Consider the following 15,766-nt stretch of genomic DNA (forward strand, 5'->3'; position numbering starts at 1 on the left):
TTCTTTTTAAATTACAGAAACCTCAGAGGATCTGGGAAAGAACATCTTGCCCTCTGTAAGCGCAGAGCACAGTGGAGATCTGAAACCCTCTTCTGCTGACCCAGGCTCTGTGAGAGAAGATTCCGGCTTCCTATGCTGGAAGAAGGGGTGCAATCAGGTTTTCAAAACTTCCGCCACTCTTCAGACGCACTTCAATGAGGTTCATGCCAAGAGGCCTCAGCTGCCTGTGTCAGATCGCCATGTGTACAAGTATCGCTGTAATCAGTGCAGCCTGGCTTTCAAGACCATTGAAAAGCTGCAGCTCCATTCTCAGTACCACGTGATCAGAGCTGCCACAATGTGCTGTCTTTGTCAGCGTAGTTTCCGAACTTTTCAGGCTCTGAAAAAACACCTTGAGACAAGCCATCTGGAGCTGAGTGAGGCTGACATCCAACAGCTTTATGGAGGCCTTCTGGCCAATGGGGACCTCCTGGCTATGGGAGACCCTACCCTGGCAGAGGACCACACCATAATTGTTGAGGAAGACAAGGAGGAAGAGAGTGACTTAGAAGACAAACAGAGCCCAACGGGCAGCGACTCTGGGTCAGTACAAGAAGATTCAGGCTCAGAGCCAAAGAGAGCTCTACCTTTCAGAAAAGGCCCCAACTTCACCATGGAAAAATTTCTAGACCCTTCTCGCCCTTACAAGTGTACAGTCTGCAAGGAATCTTTCACTCAAAAGAACATCCTACTAGTGCACTACAATTCTGTCTCCCACCTGCATAAGTTAAAGAGAGCCCTTCAGGAATCGGCAACTGGTCAGCCAGAACCCACCAGCAGCCCAGACAACAAACCTTTCAAGTGTAACACTTGTAACGTGGCCTATAGCCAGAGTTCCACTTTGGAGATCCACATGCGGTCTGTGTTGCATCAAACCAAGGCCCGAGCAGCCAAGCTGGAAGCTGCAAGTGGCGGTAGCAACGGGACGGGGAACAGCAGCAGTGTCTCCCTGAGCTCCTCCACCCCAAGTCCTGTGAGCACCAGTGGCAGCAACACCTTTACCACCACCAATCCCAGCAGCGCTGGCATCCCTCCGAGCTCCAATTTACTGAGCCAAGTGACCACTGAAAGTGTAGGGATGCCGCCCCTGGGGAATCCCATCAGTGCCAACATCACTTCCCCTTCAGAGCCCAAGGAGGCCAATCGGAAGAAGCTGGCGGATATGATTGCATCCAGGCAGCAGCAGCAGCAGCAGCAGCAGCAGCAACAGCAGCAGCAGCAGCAGCAACAGCAGCAGCAGCAGCAGCAGCAGCAGCAAGCACAGACACTGGCCCAGGCCCAGGCCCAAGTTCAAGCTCACTTGCAGCAGGAGCTGCAGCAGCAGGCTGCCCTGATCCAGTCCCAGCTGTTTAACCCCACCCTGCTTCCTCACTTCCCCATGACCACAGAGACCCTGCTGCAGCTGCAGCAGCAGCAGCATCTCCTCTTCCCCTTCTACATCCCCAGCGCCGAGTTCCAGCTCAACCCCGAGGTGAGCTTGCCAGTGACCAGCGGGGCGCTGACACTGACGGGGACAGGCCCGGGCCTGCTAGACGATCTGAAGGCTCAGGTTCAGATCCCACCACAGAGCCACCAGCAGATCCTGCAGCAGCAACAGCAAAGCCAGCTCTCTCTGTCCCAGACTCACTCTGCCCTGCTCCAGCCCAGCCAGCACTCCGAAAAGAAAAACAAACCGATCAGCAAAGAAAAGGAAAAAGAAAGCCAGAGAGAGAGGGACAGTGCCGAGGTGGGAGAGGGCAACCCAGGACCCAAGGAATCGCTGCCGGATGCCTTGAAGGCTAAAGAGAAGAAAGAGTTGGCACCAGCAGCTAGTTCTGAGCCTTCCATGCTCCCTCCACGCATTGCCTCAGACGCAAGAGGCAACGCCACCAAGGCCCTGCTGGAGAACTTTGGCTTTGAGCTGGTCATTCAGTACAATGAGAACAAGCAGAAGGTGCAGAAGAAGAATGGGAAGACGGAGCAGGGAGAGAATCTGGAAAAGCTTGAGTGTGACTCCTGTGGCAAGATGTTTTCTAACATCTTGATTTTGAAGAGTCATCAAGAACATGTTCATCAAAACTATTTTCCCTTTAAACAGCTAGAGAGATTTGCTAAACAGTACCGAGAGCACTACGACAAACTGTACCCCCTGAGGCCCCAGACCCCAGAGCCGCCGCCGCCTCCTCCCCCCCCACCTCCTCCACCCCCTCTTCCTGCAGCACCACCTCAGCCCGCTTCCACACCGGCCATCCCCGCGCCCGCCCCGCCCATCACCTCGCCCACGATTGCGCCCACCCAGCCCTCCGTGCCGCTCACCCAACTCTCCATGCCCATGGAGCTGCCCATCTTCTCACCACTGATGATGCAGACGATGCCGCTGCAGACCTTGCCGGCTCAGCTGCCCCCTCAGCTCGGACCTGTGGAGCCTCTGCCTGCGGACCTGGCCCAGCTGTACCAGCATCAGCTCAACCCCAGCCTGCTCCAGCAGCAGAACAAGAGGCCTCGCACCAGGATCACCGATGACCAGCTCCGGGTCCTGCGGCAGTATTTTGACATTAACAACTCCCCCAGTGAAGAGCAGATCAAAGAAATGGCAGACAAGTCTGGGTTGCCCCAGAAAGTGATCAAGCACTGGTTCAGAAACACCCTCTTCAAAGAGCGGCAGCGGAACAAGGATTCCCCTTACAACTTCAGCAATCCTCCTATCACCAGCCTGGAGGAGCTCAAGCTCGACTCCCGGCCCCCTTCGCCGGAACCTCAGAAGCAGGAGTACTGGGGAAGCAAGAGGTCTTCGAGAACAAGGTTTACTGACTACCAACTGAGGGTCCTACAGGACTTCTTTGATGCCAATGCTTATCCAAAGGATGATGAATTTGAGCAACTCTCTAATTTACTCAACCTTCCAACCCGAGTCATCGTGGTGTGGTTTCAGAATGCCCGACAGAAGGCCAGGAAGAATTATGAGAATCAGGGGGAGGGTAAAGACGGAGAGCGGCGTGAGCTTACAAATGACAGGTATATTCGAACAAGCAACCTGAACTACCAGTGCAAAAAATGTAGCCTGGTGTTTCAGCGCATCTTTGATCTCATCAAGCATCAGAAGAAGCTGTGTTACAAGGATGAGGATGAGGAGGGGCAGGATGACAGCCAGAATGAGGATTCCATGGATGCCATGGAAATCCTGACACCCACCAGCTCCTCCTGCAGCACCCCGATGCCCGCACAGGCCTACAGCGCCCCGGCACCGTCAGCCAACACAGCTTCCTCAGCCTTCCTACAGCTCACAGCGGAGGCCGACGAACTGGCCACTTTCAGTTCAAAAACAGAGGCAAGCGATGAGAAACCAAAGCAGGCTGAACCTCCCAGTGCACAGCCAAACCAAACCCAAGAAAAGCAAGGACAACCAAAGGCAGAGCTGCAGCAAGACCAGCCTGAGCAGAAGACAAACGCGGCCCAGCAAAAGCTGCCCCAGCTCACTTCCCCCACTTCGTTACCACAGCCTCCTCCACAAGCACCCCCGCCTCAGTGCCCCTTACCCCAGTCGAGCCCCAGTCCTTCCCAGCTCTCCCACTTGCCCCTCAAGCCCCTCCACACGTCGACTCCTCAACAGTTGGCAAACCTACCTCCTCAGCTAATCCCCTACCAGTGTGATCAGTGTAAGTTGGCATTTCCGTCGTTCGAGCACTGGCAGGAGCATCAGCAGCTTCATTTCCTGAGTGCGCAGAACCAGTTCATCCACCCCCAGTTTTTGGACAGGTCACTGGATATGCCTTTCATGCTGTTTGACCCTAGTAACCCACTCCTGGCGAGCCAGCTGCTCTCTGGGGCTATACCTCAGATTCCAGCCAGCTCGGCCACGTCTCCTTCGACTCCAACCTCCACAATGAACACTCTGAAGAGGAAGCTGGAGGAAAAGGCCAGTGCGAGCCCTGGAGAAAACGACAGTGGCACGGGAGGAGAAGAGCCTCAGAGAGACAAGCGTTTGAGGACAACCATTACACCAGAACAGCTGGAGATCCTGTACCAAAAGTATCTCTTAGACTCCAATCCAACTCGAAAGATGTTGGATCACATCGCGCACGAGGTGGGCTTGAAGAAACGTGTGGTACAGGTCTGGTTCCAGAATACCCGAGCCCGGGAACGGAAAGGACAGTTCCGTGCGGTGGGCCCAGCGCAGGCCCACCGAAGATGCCCTTTTTGCAGAGCACTCTTCAAAGCCAAGACTGCCCTCGAGGCTCATATCCGGTCCCGTCATTGGCATGAAGCCAAGAGAGCAGGCTACAACCTCACTCTGTCTGCAATGCTCTTGGACTGCGATGGGGGACTGCAGATGAAAGGGGACATTTTTGACGGAGCCAGCTTTTCCCACCTACCCCCAAGCAGTAGTGACGGCCAAGGTGTCCCCCTCTCACCTGTGAGTAAAACCATGGAGTTGTCTCCGCGAACTCTTCTCAGCCCTTCTTCCATCAAGGTGGAAGGGATTGAAGACTTTGAAAGCCCCTCCATGTCCTCCGTTAATCTGAACTTTGACCAAACTAAGCTGGACAATGATGACTGTTCCTCTGTCAACACAGCAATCACGGATACCACTACTGGAGATGAGGGCAATGCAGATAATGACAGCGCGACAGGAATAGCAACTGAAACCAAATCCTCTTCCGCACCCAGTGAGGGGTTGACCAAAGCAGCCATGATGGCAATGTCTGAGTATGAAGATCGGTTGTCATCTGGTCTGGTCAGCCCAGCCCCAAGCTTTTACAGCAAGGAATATGACAATGAAGGTACAGTGGACTACAGTGAAACCTCGAGCCTTGCAGACCCCTGCTCCCCGAGTCCTGGTGCAAGTGGGTCCGCAGGCAAATCTGGAGACAGTGGGGATCGGCCAGGGCAGAAACGTTTTCGCACTCAAATGACCAATCTGCAGCTGAAAGTCCTCAAGTCGTGCTTTAATGACTACAGGACGCCCACCATGCTAGAGTGTGAGGTCCTGGGCAATGATATTGGACTGCCAAAGAGAGTTGTTCAGGTCTGGTTCCAGAATGCCCGGGCAAAGGAAAAGAAGTCCAAGTTAAGCATGGCCAAGCATTTTGGTATAAACCAAACAAGTTACGAGGGACCGAAAACAGAGTGCACTTTGTGTGGCATCAAGTACAGCGCTCGGCTGTCTGTACGTGACCATATCTTTTCCCAGCAGCATATCTCCAAAGTTAAGGACACCATTGGAAGCCAGTTGGACAAGGAGAAAGAATACTTTGACCCCGCCACTGTACGTCAGTTGATGGCTCAACAAGAGTTGGACCGGATTAAGAAGGCCAATGAGGTCCTCGGACTGGCAGCTCAGCAGCAAGGGATGTTTGACAATGCCCCTCTTCAGGCTCTTAACCTTCCTACAGCATATCCGGCGCTCCAGGGCATTCCTCCTGTGTTGCTCCCCGGCCTCAACAGCCCTTCCTTGCCGGGCTTTACTCCATCCAACACAGGTGGGTTCTGCTCTAGGTGATTCTTACAGCATTAAATAGCTGCCCAAATAGCATTTTGTTCTGGGGGCTACTACCGAAACCCTCTGAATGTTGAACAGATAAGCAGAAGCTTCCCTTTCTAGCTTTCTAATAGCAGCAGGACTTCCCAGTCTCAGGGATGGGGCCTTCTGGTTTGAACAGTCTGCTCTGAAATTATTCTCTTGCCCGGTGTTCAGTAACACTACCAGGGTGTATGCTACGGGGAAGAACTTGAGGGTCCTGGCATCCTAAATCCTGGATTATTTTCAAGAAAAAGGTTTCCAGCATAGATCCTTCCAGTCAGTCTTTGTGAAATTGCTAATCCCATCTAGATAGTTGTTGAAAATAGAAGACATTTGAATCTTGTAGCTAATTCTGGATTGTGCTTTATGGAAACTGGTTCCAGAGAACTTAAATCAAGTAAGTCTTTGTCCTTACCTGTGGTCCCCGCCTGTGTTTTTTTAGAGAGCTGCTATCGAGAAGAAGCTCTCATAAATGGATCCTTACTCCTGGGCTTCTTACCTAGACAGAGCAAGAGTGGTTAGTATACTAATTCCAGTCTACTGAGCCTACCTTTGTTCTTGAACGCACTGACCAGGACTCTTGTGTTGGGCAATACAGTTCTGAATCTGCAAACAGACAAAAGTCATTAATGCTCATTTTTAGGAGCCTTCATCACCTCTTCATTTCCTCTCACCCATCTCTCTCTCTCTTTGACTCCCCCCGAGCCCCTAATTCAGTCATATACTTGGTACTCTTATTTTTCTATTATTAAGAGGGAGTTTGATAGTTCTTCCTGTGTCCCTTTCTTGTTCCTCCTCTTCTGCCCTCCCCTGTCTTCTCTGCAGCCAGCTGTCTTTCCCAAATTGAACCTCCAGGATCCTGTGAAATTGAGGTGCAAGTCAGCAAGATCCCCCCGACCAACCCAGTCCCACCCCAGGCCTGCTCTGACCAGTGTACCTTTACCAAAGGAGAGCCCTTCAGAGTGCTTCCTTGCCTTCAAAATGGGTCTCTGTTCCCAGGGATTGCAGTGGTAAAGGCATTGAGATATATAAGTCATCGCTTATAGTTGTTGGCAAGTAAGGTCACAGAATCATGCTAAAGCCAACTAGACAAAAGCCAAGAATCAAGCTATGGAAAGTGTCTAGACCCTGAATTACCCTTGCAGCCCAGGACCTTGGCAGAAGGGCTTGGGATGGTCCCAAATTTCATAATAATGTGGAAAAAAAAAAAAAAACAAAACAAAACAGAATGTCTGATCTATTCCCCTTGTTTTACAGATGAGAAAACTGAGGGCCAGAGAGGTCAAGACCATTCAGCAAGCTAGGGTAGGAGCCAGAGCTCCCACCCAGGCCTCCAGGCTCCCAGTGCTATGTGCTCCTTCCACAACACCCAATATGAGCCAGTCAGTCAACAGGTATATGTTTAGTGCTACTCAGGTTCTGACCACTAAGAGTGGACTCAAGATAGAAAGGTATGCTCTTAACTATTAGAGGCAACCAGGGTTACCAGTGTGTCCTAGTTAACACCTCCTGACTGTACCACAGCTCACAGGAACGCTGGATCTGGAATGGGGGAAGGAACTTGTATTTAGTATGTGAGATCCAACGGTAAGCTCTTTCCATATGACCTTTCCTTTAGTCACTACAACCATGTATCATAGAAAGTTGAGGTTCCATGCAGTCAGTGGCCCTAAGGCCACATAGCAGCTAGCTGTGTGTCAAACGCAACCCATACTGCCTCAGTCTGACTCCAGAGGTGCATGACCAGTATCAGGGCAATGAGACGCCTTACTTGGTTTTAATCTTGCTGAGGCCACACAATTATTTTGAGAATATACTGAGCTACTACATCAAACATGGTTAGTACAGAGCTTGGTAAATACAACTAGGATTCTGTAAATGATCCTTAAAATTTCTTTCTCTTCTATTCAAGATACAGAAGTCAGTTTAAGACCTCCTGACCCAGATCTTTCTCCTGAAAGCCTGATGCCACAGAGATGGAGAAATCGCTAGATGTTTTTCCCTTGCCTCGCTGATCTTTTGGCTCTGCAGCTTGGAGCAGGCCTGCTGCCTAGAAGTAGACAGAAAGAGCCATGTCCTAAGTTGTCGAATTCCTCATCCATTCACCCTCCATCTTGTGCATGCCAGTTTAACCAGTGAACCTTTACTGGCATCTTTCAGAGTCAAGTACTTCTTTCTGGTTTCATTTCCTTCTGTGCACTGAGGAAATTGGATGACTTCATCTCAGTGGTCCCTGTGTGCTGTTTTGAAAGAGCAAATTAATGCTGTTATACAGAGCCAAGGGAAGCATCCTCCTTGGCTTTCCAAACACTAGTGGATATTTTTCTGGGATTGGCACCTCGAGGCAACTTTGTTCTCTTCATCTGAAGGTTGAAGGTTTTTACATGCTGCACCAGTATGAAGCCAGCATTGTCTCCTCCCAGGCCTGGGCTTCTCCGTTTTTTCTCACAAGGACAGCATCAATGTTATAGAACCTCCTCAACCCCAGCTTTCTGGCAAAAGGGCGTCCAGATGAAATAGTGAGCTGTGGGATTTTTTATTTTACATTTTGGTGCCCTTTGAAGAGAAGGGATGAATATGGTCTAGTGTCTTAAGTGTGGTGAATGGAATGATCCGAGCTCTGCTGCCTGTGGACCTCTCAGCTTCTCATCATTTAGCACATCTTTTCTCCAAGCCCCACTTTGCTGTCCTCCACCACCACCACCACCACCACCACCACCTGCTAGTCTTAGTGCACCTGCAGCTTGATGTATAAGGAGCAATGCTGTCTTCCATCACCCTGGAACAAAAGACTCGAACCAGGAGAGAAATATGGGTGAGGGAGGATGTTAGGCTCTGGACTGGGTGAAGGCCTTATAGGCAGAGTGTGACTGCAGATGGGGCTGTACCCCATGTGGACCCAGGGACTTGGTCAAAGACAGTTGCTACCCATAAGTATGAGTAGGTTGCGATGTCTTAGAAAGCAGTGGTATCAACACTTGTGATACCGCTTTTCTCCTCTTCCTGGGGGTGCTTTATCAAGCATCTGCAGCCTTTCTGTATGTCATTCAAATGTGTAGGAAGAGAAGATGCTCATTTTGCCAGTAAAGTTCACAGTCGTCTTCCTAGATGGTTACAGTTTTCAGCAGATATTTTAACCAATATAAAATAGATCGGCTGAGCCAAGCAGTGGGACAGTTTTCCCTGAATGGATTGTTTGGGTTTCTTCCATTGCTCCTCCTCCTCTCTGCCCTCGTAACACATCCATTCAGTTGCAGCAGTGGAGGCCAGAGAGGCACATTTGTTTGTTCACAGGCTCTTGGGGCTGGGCCAGGTTTCTTGCATTTTTGCTCTTGTCTCCTGTTACCTCACTCTTCTACAACTTCTGGTGGGGCCTCTTAGCTACACTCTTTCTGTGGAGCTTTGATGAAGGCCTTTGGTTCAAATGTCCCAGCTGGAACAGCTAGGTTAGGGAACTGGGCAAAGAACATATGAATCAGTGGGTGTGGCATGTGTGGCAGGAAGGCGTTAGAAGTTGTTTAAGTGAAAGGAGTAGTGTAGGGCAGCTGCCCCAGGACTGGGCACTGATTAGAATACAAGGCTATCCAACCCTGAGCCTGGTGAGAACCTGCTATTGAAAATGGTGGTTTTGAGAGGGTCTTTGAACTTTAAACCTTGAGATCTCAGACTAAATGCCAGCGACACAAGTCAAACATCTTGAGCTTCGGCCTCACCACCCCAGACTGACCTGTGTTTTTTTCTGTCTTCATTTCTTTCAGCTTTAACATCTCCTAAAGCGAACTTGATGGGTCTGCCCAGCACAACCGTTCCTTCCCCTGGCCTCCCCACATCTGGATTACCAAATAAACCGTCCTCAGCATCGCTGAGCTCCCCGACCCCAGCACAAGCCACCATGGCGATGGCCCCTCAGCAACCCCCCCAACCCCAGCAGCAGCAGCCACAGGTGCAGCCGCCGCCGCCCACAACTCAGCCACCCCCGACGCCGCAGCTCCCGCCACAACAGCAGCAACAGCAACGCAAGGACAAAGACAGCGAGAAGGTAAAGGAGAAGGAAAAGGCACACAAAGGGAAAGGGGAGCCCCTCCCTGTCCCCAAGAAGGAGAAAGGAGAGGCCCCCGCAGCGGCCACAGCCACGCTCTCGGCCCCGCTGCCCGCCATGGAGTACGCAGTGGACCCTGCGCAGCTGCAGGCCCTGCAGGCAGCCCTGACTTCAGACCCCACAGCGTTGCTCACGAGCCAGTTCCTTCCTTACTTTGTACCAGGCTTCTCTCCTTATTATGCCCCCCAGATCCCTGGCGCCCTGCAGAGCGGGTACCTGCAGCCTATGTATGGCATGGAAGGCCTGTTCCCCTACAGCCCTGCGCTGTCGCAGGCCCTGATGGGGCTGTCCCCGGGCTCCCTACTGCAGCAGTACCAGCAATACCAGCAGAGTCTGCAGGAGGCGATCCAGCAGCAGCAGCAGCGGCAACTACAGCAGCAGCAGCAAAAAGTGCAGCAGCAGCCCAAAGTAAGCCAAACCCCAGTCCCCCCGGGGGCTGCTTCCCCAGACAAAGACCCTGCCAAAGAATCCCCCAAACCAGAAGAGCAGAAAAACGCACCCCGTGAGGTGTCCCCCCTCCTGCCGAAACCCCCCGAAGAGCCAGAAGCGGAAAGCAAAAGTGCGGACTCCCTCTACGACCCCTTCATTGTTCCAAAGGTGCAGTACAAGTTGGTCTGCCGCAAGTGCCAGGCGGGCTTCGGTGACGAGGAGGCGGCGAGGAGCCACCTGAAGTCCCTCTGCTTCTTCGGCCAGTCTGTGGTGAACCTGCAAGAGATGGTGCTTCACGTCCCCACGGGCGGCGGCGGCAGTGGCGGCGGCGGCGGCGGCGGCGGCGGCGGCGGCGGCGGCGGTAGTGGCGGCGGCTCGTACCACTGCCTGGCGTGCGAGAGCGCGCTCTGTGGGGAGGAAGCTCTGAGTCAACATCTCGAGTCGGCCTTGCACAAACACAGAACAATCACGAGAGCAGCAAGAAACGCCAAAGAGCACCCTAGTTTATTACCTCACTCTGCCTGCTTCCCCGATCCTAGCACCGCATCTACCTCGCAGTCTGCCGCTCACTCAAACGACAGCCCCCCTCCCCCGTCGGCCGCCGCCCCCTCCGCGTCCTCCGCTTCCCCCCACGCCTCCAGGAAGTCGTGGCCGCCAGTGGTCTCCCGGGCTTCGGCCGCGAAGCCCCCTTCTTTTCCTCCTCTCTCCTCATCTTCAACGGTTACCTCAAGTTCATGCAGCACCTCAGGGGTTCAGCCCTCGATGCCAACAGACGACTATTCGGAGGAGTCTGACACGGATCTCAGCCAAAAGTCCGACGGACCGGCGAGCCCGGTGGAGGGTCCCAAAGACCCCAGCTGCCCCAAGGACAGTGGTCTGACCAGTGTAGGAACGGACACCTTCAGATTGTAAGCTTTGAAGATGAACAATACAAACAAATGAATTTAAATAAAAAGATTAATAACAAACCAATTTCAAAAATAGACTAACTGCAATTCCAAAGCTTCTAACCAAAAAAAAAAAAAAAAAAAAAAAAAAAAGAATAAAAAAAGAAAAAAAAGGAAAAAAAAAGAAAAAGCGTGGGTTGTTTTCCCATATACCTATCTATGCCGGTGATTTTACATTCTCGTCTTTTCTTTTTTTCTTTTAATATTAAAAAAGAAAAAAAAAACCCTTAACCCTGTTACATTGTGTCCTTTTGAAGGTACTATTGGTCTGGGAAACAGAAGTCCGCAGGGCCTCCCTAATGTCTTTGGAGCTTAAACCCCTTGTATATTTGCCCCTTTTCAATAAACACCCACGTTGATAGCACAGAGGAGCCCGGCATGCACTGTATGGGAAAGCAGTCCACCTTGTTACAGTTTTAAATTTCTTGCTATCTTAGCATTCAGATACCAATGGCTTGCTAAAAGAAAAAAAAAGAAATGTAATGTCTTTTTATTCTCAGGTCAATCGCTCACACTTTGTTCTGTTTTCAGAATCATTGTTTTATAATATATTTTCAGTTTTTTTTTTGTTTTTTGGGGGTTTTTTTGTTCCAGAAAAGATTTTTTTGTTTCATTAATTTAAAAAACGGGCAGAAAGTATTCGAGAAAAACAATGTGAACTGCTTTAGCTTTCTGGGGATTTAAGGGATAGCTTTTCTGCTGAAGCCAATTTCAAGGGGAAAAGTTAAGCACTCCCACTTTCAGAAAAAAAAAAAAAGAAAAACCCACACACAGAGTGTTGAGGACTTGTAGCTTAAAAAAAAATAAGTTTTAAAAACTGACTTTCTGTATTTATGATAGATATGACCATTTTTGGTGTTGAGTAGATTGTTGCATTGGAAATGAACTGAAGCAGTATGGTAGATTTAAAGGAAAAAAAAAAAACCTTTTGTGTACATTTAGCTTTTTGTATGGTCCAGCTGACAGCTCCTCATTTGATGTTGTCTTGTTCATTCCTAGCAAATAGATTGCAATCCGTTGATTCGCCTAAGCTTTTCTCCCCTTTGTCCCTTAATTCCACTTTCTCCTTCCTCCTCCCAGCCTATAATCTCCCACTTAAGGTAGCTGCCTTCATTTCTTAGAGGGTAGCTGCAGAATTATTTTATAAAACTAAAGAAAGAATTTCAAAAGGTTCTAGGGGTCATTAGGATCCTCACAGATTATTTTTGGTTGGGGAGTTGAAACTTTTTAAAGGCATATAATTCTAGTTACCTATGTCTGTGAGCCTTGTGCCATTTAATTTTTATTGATCTTTCCTTTAACTTTTCTTTTTTTCCCTTCTTTTCTTCCTTGTTTGGTGGATGCTTCAAATATTCTTTTCCTAAACTAAAGCGTTTGTTTCGGTTTGTGTCATTGGACTGTGTGCTTTTCTTTCTAAAAAAGTTTTTGGTTAGGGGTTTTGTTTTTGTTTTCTTTCCTCTCAGAAAAAGAAATTTCATGCTTTAAATAAAATCCAAAGACACACCCTTTCACTGCTGATGCAGAAAAAAGGGAAAGGGTTCTTGTTACTTGAGAATTTGTTTCTGATTTAAACAAACAAGACTTAGTTTAATAAAAGAAAGAATAAACAAAAGATTCCCAGGTTGTTATGTGCTTCTTCTGCAAGCAGAGAGGCAACTGTTAATGACAATTCCATATACCAAAAGACACATTTTTTACTTCAAAGTTTTGTCCTTGTGTTAGGCAGTCTGAGCGGCGAGTGATCCAGAGCGCGGCCAACAGAGAAGCAGGTAGCAATGGACAGAGAGCAAAAAAGGAACCGTATGTGAGGCACTTGTATTGATGTTAATATCTGTATTCCTGTACCACGTAACACAATGCAACATACTCCCTTTCTCATCTTAAAACAACGGTCTGAACTTTGAAAGGAAAACTTTGTGCTGCTAAAACGTAGATTTTGGAGACAAGTAGATGCTTTGCTGTTTCACTTTTCATAGCCAAACATCAACAGAAACAATCTCCCCTTGCCCCCAAAGTGTGAAACCCTTCTCCCTCTCATTCTCTTCCTTATGTTTCAAAAGGGAACTTTGAAGACTGTGAATGCAGGTCCCATTGGTCATCTTTTGGGCTTCTTTCCCCAGTGCTGAAGCCACTCAACGACTTTGCAAAAGACTGGAGCATTCCAAGATCTGAAAATGGATTTCTTTTTTTCTTTTTTTCTCTTCTTTTTTAGCCGGGACTGTTTTATTTTTATGAATTTGTTTTTGGTTCAATGAAAGAGTAGATCCTGAACTGTTGTATATATTTCTAACTAGGCTGATGCACAGTGCAAATTCCTTTTTTAAATTTTTTTAAGTAGAAATACTAAAGAGTACCATCTAACTATTCATACCAGTATCCAGTTGTAGCATAAGGTGTCAAAAACGAGTACACAAAAACATTTGCTGTTTTAACAAGCGATTTTCTTTTAACAAGAATTCTTGTATTTCTCCCTGTGTTTGAGATGAACATTTTTAAATTTTAAAGTTGTACAGTTTTTTTTTTTGTTTTCCATTATTTTATCTTGTTTGTAACTCTATGAAATATATATATATTTTTTGCCATTTAACTGTTGTATGTTACTCTGTGTCTGTACCATATAGAAAAAAAATGTTTTTGTTTTTGGTTTTCTATGTGATACCAATTAACAATTTAACACTAGCTTTACCTGTCAAATTCTGCTAGGTTTTTTTCTGAAAACTTTGTTTTAAAAAATGATATTGCTTGGTAATAGTGCAATTTCTATTCCTGTCCCTCCCTCCCTCAACTTTAAGTTCATTTCCTTGTAATTTAGCCACCCCCTCCACAATGGTGTTCTTTTGTTGGTTGGTTGGTTTTGAGCTACTCCGCCATCCTCCCTCTGTGAGGCAGAGTGACTGTCAGTGTTTTGTTATGCCATGCCTTGACCTGTGGGTGTATTTGGCAACAGCAAGGTGGCTGGGTAGATTGGCTAAGCACGCTTCCACCCACCAGTGTTTCTCAGAGGGGTTATGTGATTGTTTCATCCTGGAGTGGGTTGCACATTTGATGCTTTCCTCTACAGCTCTATCACCCACATATATGTTCATTCAAAAAAGAAAAAATAATTCTCAGCATTAACTCAGAAGTAGCAAAGCAGTCAGTGATGGTGACAATTAGAGGTCAAACGTGAGCTAGTTAGATGTTTGTGGGTTGACATCCACGATGGCTACGACTGGTATCCTTTACAAAGCATGAATTCACTACAGTGCTCAACTGTTTAGATTGGTCTCACTAGAATTTAACTCCTGTCTTGCATAGTAGGAAGCGGAATAGGATATCTCAACTCACTTTTTAAATTAGTTCTTCACCTCTATTGACACTTCATATTTTGATTGGTAGTTGTTGGTTTTTTGTTTTTGTTTTTTCAAATACTCCAAAGTGTGGGTTGGCGCTTGACACCGGTCGGTCAGTCATGGCACCATATGAACCCACCAAATGGAACTTATTTCAACCATCCTTCCTCCATCCTTCCAAACAAAAACTTAAGAAGGAAACACACACACACACACACACACACACACACACACACACACACAGAAATGTTTAATAAATCTAGGAAGTTTTTTTTTTAATTAAAAGCTATTTAAAGAGATGAATGTGGCCAAAGTTTTACATGATTGAAAATAAAGTAAAACAGACGGCATGTGTTTAAACCTGAGTTTATCAGGCATGGCAGGAAGTTGCAGGAGAGAGAGGCAGTGACCCAAGCCAGTGCACTTGATGTTCATGGACATATATTTTTTTTAAATAAATTAAATTAAAACATTTTAAATAGAAGCATAAATTGAGTTGGTTGTTTGTTGGCGCTGAGATACTGCCCACTGTGAAACAAAGCTTTGACTAGTTTTTTTTTGGTTTGTTTACTTTCTTGGGCTGGGGGGGAGGGGGGCAAGTTTGGGTAGGAAAGAAAGCATAAATGAACGTGACCCTGAGGTGAAGAGGTATATGAACAGCCTTTGCAATGTACAAAAAACAAAAAACAAAAAAAAAAAAACAAAAAAAAAAATAGAGCAAGTGAAACCAAAAATGATGTTCTTGGTGTTTTTCTATAATGTAGTCTTGTTAGCTTTTTTGTTACTGTAACAATGCTGATCTCGAACTGTACCAAAATACATGGAGACTAACAAACAGAACCACATGGAACTTTCAAACTGAAAAAAAAAAATTTGTCACAAAACTTTGTTGTCATAGTTAAGTTGATTGTAGATGGTAATTGAATATACTCCTTTGAAAATATTTCATCAAGTATGTTTCCTGCTCATTGTGATACATTAAAAAAAATATGAGCAAAAGTTCTTGTCTTACGCCATCAGATTTTGTGTGTGTGCATGTGTGAGAGAGAAAAAGATTGATGCCTGGCAAAGTTTAAATTTGAACAATATCTTGAGGTTGCATGTACTTATTCCAGGGTACACGGCTCTTACAGTTATTTCTAAGTGTCCATGTATTTCCCATCTCTTGGCGTTCAGGAAAGTGCAACAAGTTTTGGTTATGGTGCTGACTAGCTTATTTCTTTTAGAAGGGTAAGCCTGACAACTTGGATAATATTTGACCCTCAAGAGCCCTAATAGTACCTGTATTTTTTTTTTTTCCTCCAAATGTTTCCGTGAGAATTGTGGACACTTGGCACAACCATGAGCAAGTAAGTTTTGCTGATAGCTGGAAGAGAGGTAAGTTAAACTTTCCCGAGATGGGAATTGGATCCACTCTTTA

At 47.4% G+C, this 15,766-nt stretch overlaps 1 protein-coding gene across 2 annotated transcripts in view; it reads left to right on the forward strand.

Annotated features, from left to right (window-relative positions):
• The window catches only part of ZFHX3 (zinc finger homeobox 3), a 159,171-nt gene extending 144,130 nt beyond the window's left edge, over positions 1–15,041 (forward strand). The window contains exons 8-10 of one of the 2 annotated variants that reach the window (XR_004281115.1): positions 18–5,498; positions 6,797–6,933; positions 9,298–9,384. Coding sequence is in view for 1 of the 2 variants with exons in the window: in XM_032323796.1 (XP_032179687.1) it covers positions 18–5,498; positions 9,298–10,979 (7,163 nt within the window). In the remaining variant the exon portion in view is untranslated. Of the gene's footprint in view, positions 1–17; positions 5,499–6,796; positions 6,934–9,297 lie in introns of both variants that reach the window. The other variant, XM_032323796.1, reaches the window with a different exon arrangement.
• The last annotated feature ends 725 nt before the right edge of the window (positions 15,042–15,766 follow it).

This window comes from Mustela erminea, chromosome 19 (genome assembly GCF_009829155.1).
Source record: "Mustela erminea isolate mMusErm1 chromosome 19, mMusErm1.Pri, whole genome shotgun sequence".
Taxonomy (NCBI): domain Eukaryota; kingdom Metazoa; phylum Chordata; class Mammalia; order Carnivora; family Mustelidae; genus Mustela; species Mustela erminea.